This window comes from Brienomyrus brachyistius, chromosome 3, assembly GCF_023856365.1.
Source record: "Brienomyrus brachyistius isolate T26 chromosome 3, BBRACH_0.4, whole genome shotgun sequence".
NCBI classification, from domain to species: Eukaryota; Metazoa; Chordata; class Actinopteri; order Osteoglossiformes; family Mormyridae; genus Brienomyrus; species Brienomyrus brachyistius.
Window position 1 is genome coordinate 14829993 of NC_064535.1, and position 5085 is coordinate 14835077.

The window sequence follows — 5085 nt, forward strand, 5'->3', positions numbered from 1 at the left end:
TTCATGACAACTGTAAATGCTTGATGCCACTTCAAAAATACAATGCTGGCACGGATGACGAAATTATTCAAATTGTCCAAGATTGCATAACTTGTTACCCTATAAATACGGCAGTTGGAAGGGGAACGGCAGATCTCCGGTGAAACCGGCACGCTGAGCACTTACAGCAGAGTTTAATACAGTAGCGCTAGAGAACAGCTTTGATCTCACCTGTATTCATATCGAAATTACCTCTTGCTTTACAGAAAAAAGCGATCATAAGTTAAAATAAAATGGAATACCGGGCATATACAGGAATGAGTGGGTTAGGCACTTCTAAGCTTGTCACTGATTTTCAGCACTTGAAAGAGTTCACCGAGCTCTCAGTAAACTCAAAAAATGCCGCGGTGCAACACAACCAAGAGACGTCTCGCAAGGAATCGGAGGATGAGTCCAAGCTACCGGTGCTGGAGGCTGCCTACGCTACCATCCTCCGGGGGATTGGGGAGGACACCGACCGCCAAGGGCTTCTGCGAACGCCGGCCCGAGCAGCCAAAGCGATGCAGTTTCTTACTAAGGGTTACCACGAATCCGTATACGGTAAGCGCGGTGACCGATAACACTCAGAGTGGTATTAGCCTGACGTACGAGAAAAAAGTTATAAATTCGCTACTATCTTTTAACAGTTTTTATTAATCCGTTTTAAAACCACGCAGGGTGATCCAGTTTATTTCTAAGCAGGAAAAAGCCGTTCTACCGGCACTGCAACAAAGAAGCTGTAATCAGGTCATACATTTATTTCCTTCTAGTAAACAATTTATCGTATTAGAATGTCATTGTCACTCTTCAGTTCAAACAAGTTGATGAATATACTTCCGATTATTACAGACAACAGAGTAAACTTTAATAAACTATAACCAATAACGGCGAATCCGAGCATGAGATTATTTGTCAAATGGCGATAAAAATGTAATAAAATGAAAAGACAAGAGGGTGGATTACTGACAGGGGATATTCAGGGTGGAAAGAAACTATTCTCATCGCTACTCTTGTCTTTACACCTTGTCTCACACTTAAAAATACTGTATTCTACAATCTTATTTCCATACACATGCTCATTATTGTTGCTGGCACTTGTCTTGTCTTGTATGTAACCTGTATATGCCCTAAATATTATGTATTGTAGGTATGCTTAATGGCTGTGTATTGTCTGTGTATCTTGAGAGATACCATCAGGCCAGAACTAAATTCCTTGTATAAGTTAACACTTGGCCAGTAAATCTGACTCTAATTCTGAGATTCAGGATCTCACATGTTCAACAGCAGAGTTCCCCAATTCCGGTCCGGCAGGGTGAGTCTGCGACACAGTTTGCAGATTTTCCTGCTAAAACCTTATTCAGTTAACTAGCTAATTGGCAGGTTTAATAGGCGTGTTTCAGCAGGACTGGCTTTCCAGGACCAGAACTGGGAAACCCTGCTGTAGATCATGTGACATCCAGTTATTAGAAAGCGTGTGCCCTGACACTAACCTCACAGTGATCCATGTCGTTCCATGTCTCCTCATAGACATTCTGAACGACGCCATATTTGATGAGGACCACGATGAGATGGTGATCGTGAAGGACATCGATATGTTCTCTTTGTGTGAGCATCACCTGGTGCCCTTCTTTGGCAAGGTACGTAGGCAAAGGGGTGGATTCAGTTAAAAAATGGACAGGAACGACAGAGGCTCAAAGAGAGGAGTCTAACAGAACAAGGTAACAGTTTGCGGTTTTTGATCAGTTTACTGGTACAGAGAAATATGAATTGATTAGGTCTTTTCTTACTGCTGCCCTTGTTCCCACTGAAACAGACCACAGGAATTAGCACGGCTAGAGCTCAGCATATTTGTTCAGATTGCCAATTGTTTGTTATAAAATAAAATATTTCTCTGTGACAACCCTCTTCCACTGATCAGCTTGGTAGTGCTCATCTTGTTCATTCAAGTAAAAAAGTTGACTACATGTTATAGAAGCATTCATTTGTTATCACTTCACACTCTGCTGGTCTTTCCTGCTTCATTGAATCTGATTTTTCATCATTGACATTATCTGATTGTTGCAGCTAGAATACACACATGTATGTAATACAGCAACCCACGGAACTTTCCATGATGCTTCAGTTTTGTGTTTAAAATTGCGTTTGTACAGTTTATCATTGGATTTGCTATATGGAGGATAGCTGCAGAGTTTGATACTGTACAAGCCCTTTTATTTCAGATGCTGTTTAATCCCACAGGTCCACATTGGGTATTTTCCAAACAAGAGGGTGGTTGGCTTAAGCAAACTGGCAAGGTGAGCCACAAAATGCAAAAGTTATCCATATGAACCCATAAAAACACATGAGAGCAAGCAGCAGAGTGTGAGAACAGACTAAGCCTCCCATGTCTGACCATGCCAGGCTATTGCAGAGGCGTAGTGAGAAATGGATGGTGGTGCTTCAGTCAATTGACTTGGAAGCTTAGGAAAAAAACCGCCATCATGGAATACAGACTGACCTGGCTCTCAGCCCAAAGGAAATCCTCTAGTGCTGCCCTCCAAAGAGGCTCCCTCTCTCTGGGCCCATGGGTCACCAGGATGCCCCCATCCCGACCTCACTAAGCCAAAGCATGTCTTTCTGGAAGGGCACTAATCAAGACAGCCTTCCACAACACTTAATTGACAGTCACTTTTCCCTCTAACGTTGCTGAAATTCATGGTGTTAGTCATGCTCAGCTCAAAGGTTACGTCGATTTCAAGAGGTCTACTTCTCATGCCTGAACCTGAACAATATTTATTGTCTGCTAAATACATTTTTAAAATGTCATTTCCGCTATAAAGCAAATTTGAGTTCAATTTACCGTTCAAAAAGACCTCATTAATTTCAAAGACTTTCTTTCTCAGAATGTTTAATTAAATTTTTTGTAATAAATAATTTCTTTAAAACTCATTTTTATTTTCTTGTGTTTTCTTTCAGAATTGTTGAGATCTACAGCCAGAGACTTCAAGGTAACCTTGTGGTTCCTGCATAATGCCCCACTGTCATACGTTTCCTGCTCAGCAGGTTTGCCCTCCATATTAGCAGGCTGAATCGCTCTCTTGTGCCACGTTGCCTTTAGTCACCATTTCCTAGTACCCCATTTGTTTCTGTCATGCTCGTCTTTTAACAAGCTGCCGTGTTACGGGGCTTACCAGTTTCATGATTGGCTTGATATGTGCCCCACAGTCCAGGAGCGCCTGACCAAGCAGATCGCAACGGCTATTGCAGAGGTGCTGCAGCCGGCTGGAGTGGTGGTGATCATTGAAGCAGCGTGAGTGTTCAAAGATTCCACGTGGTGCGCTATATTGCACTGGTGCAGATGTGACCACAGCTAGACGTAACTCGCCACCTCAAGGTAATGCCATACTTGCCTCTCTGTGTCTTGCAGTCACATGTGCATGATCATGCGGGGTGTGCAGAAGATAAACAGCCGGACGGTCACCAGCACCATGCTGGGCATCTTCCGGGAGGACCTCAAGACTCGCGAGGAGTTCCTGACCCTGGTCAAAAGCAACTAAACATCTTCTACGTCAACCGACCCTCAGACACTAGCAGTACCCTCCTAAGTTGCCTAGGTCACTCAGGCCACATTTCCTGTCTCCTTAGTGGTCAAGTTAACAAACCATCTGTTTGGAGGTCAGGGTCCTGCTAGTGTTTTCTTTTCTATTCCGGTGCTGATTGGAAAAAAAAAACCTACATTTAGATCTGTTGTGAGTCATAAATCACAATCACAAGTTGCAAATCAAATCACAGCTGATACTCGGGGTTTAACATCATCTGGTAGAGCAGTGTTTCCCAACCTGATCCTTGGGGACCCTGATAGTCCACATTTTTGTAAAAACGTGAACTGTCAGGCAGGGAGTCAGGAGGGAGCAAAAACGTGGACTGTCTGGCAGGGAACTAGGAGGGAGCGAAAACGTGGACTGTCTGGCAGGGAACTAGGAGGGAGCGAAAACGTGGACTGTCTGGCAAGGAGTTAGGAGGGAGAGAAAACATGGACTCTGGCAGGGAGTTAGGAGGAAGCGAAAACGTGGACTGTGGCAGGGAACTAGGAGGGAGCGAAAACATGGACTGTCTGGCAGGGAGTTAGGAGGGAGGGAAAACGTGGACTGTCTGAGGGAAGCACTGTGGTAGAGAATGAAATATCTCATGGTATTTGCATTCACTGTGAAACAAGACTAACTCTTTTGAGTACCTTGATCTGCTTTTGGACACATATGTAAATATGCGGTATATTTATGCACCAGATTATTTTTTTGTGCACCCTCATCTCAGATTTCTGCCAGTAATCTGTTATGTTACAGGGGGGAAGCACAACGTCTTCATTTCTGACACACATTCTATATGTTTCCACAGTAAAGGCTGGATTGTATGTAGACATTAGCCTATCACCAATAGCAGTGCCAGAAATCATACAGTGGGTGGGCCAGCAGAAAATCGTGTGGGCCAATCTCGTAACAATTCATTTTGTGACAAAATCACACTACAGACTCAAATTTCCTTCTCAGTTGACACTGTGAGTTTTTAATCAACTAAGACCAAATGAACAAAGAGCACGAAAAATCTCTTTGCCTATCACCAGCACATTTCCTCTGATTGATTTAACCACGCACACAGATACCTGTGAGACCCATTAGTTTTCTCATACTGTATCACTCGCTGTGAACGCTGAATGGGTAGGCCCAGGATCACTTGTGCCACCACATTAACCCGTCACTCATTTACAGTATGAGAAATTGCACCAATGTTTCTTAAGAACTAAATAAAATTTTATTTTAACAGTTACCAAGCCTTGTGCCTTATCATTTTGTATTGTGTGTGTTATCATGAAAGGATACATTACTATGCTTCTGAAGTATTAAAGAACATTCAGCCACATTATTAGTCAGTACTCCATACTTTTGAAGTACTGGGGGAATATAAAGCTCAAATACATTAAAAATGTAAAATATTCCTCTGTGCTGAACCTGTGACACTATCAGTGTCACTCCAGTTTTATTTTTTTTAGTTTTAATATTTTCATTTGAAATACAGTGTAGTTTTAAATAT

General features: G+C 42.6%; 1 protein-coding gene across 1 annotated transcript; it reads left to right on the forward strand.

The window, feature by feature from the left end:
* gch2 (GTP cyclohydrolase 2) lies at positions 1-4821 on the forward strand. The gene is made up of 6 exons (XM_049008068.1): positions 1-579; positions 1546-1655; positions 2257-2312; positions 2974-3005; positions 3223-3307; positions 3425-4821. The coding sequence occupies exons 1-6, from the start codon at positions 273-275 to the stop codon at positions 3552-3554; spliced, it is 720 nt and encodes a 239-aa protein (XP_048864025.1). The 5' UTR covers positions 1-272; the 3' UTR covers positions 3555-4821.
* Positions 4822-5085: the final 264 nt, after the last annotated feature.

Coding starts and splice junctions, on each gene's coding strand:
- gch2 (XM_049008068.1), top strand. CDS start 273: ATGGAATACCGGGCATATACAGGAATGAGTGGGTTAGGCACTTCTAAG. Junction 1,656..2,256: donor TGGTGCCCTTCTTTGGCAAG/GTACGTAGGCAA, acceptor TTAATCCCACAG/GTCCACATTGGGTATTTTCC. Junction 2,313..2,973: donor GGCTTAAGCAAACTGGCAAG/GTGAGCCACAAA, acceptor GTTTTCTTTCAG/AATTGTTGAGATCTACAGCC.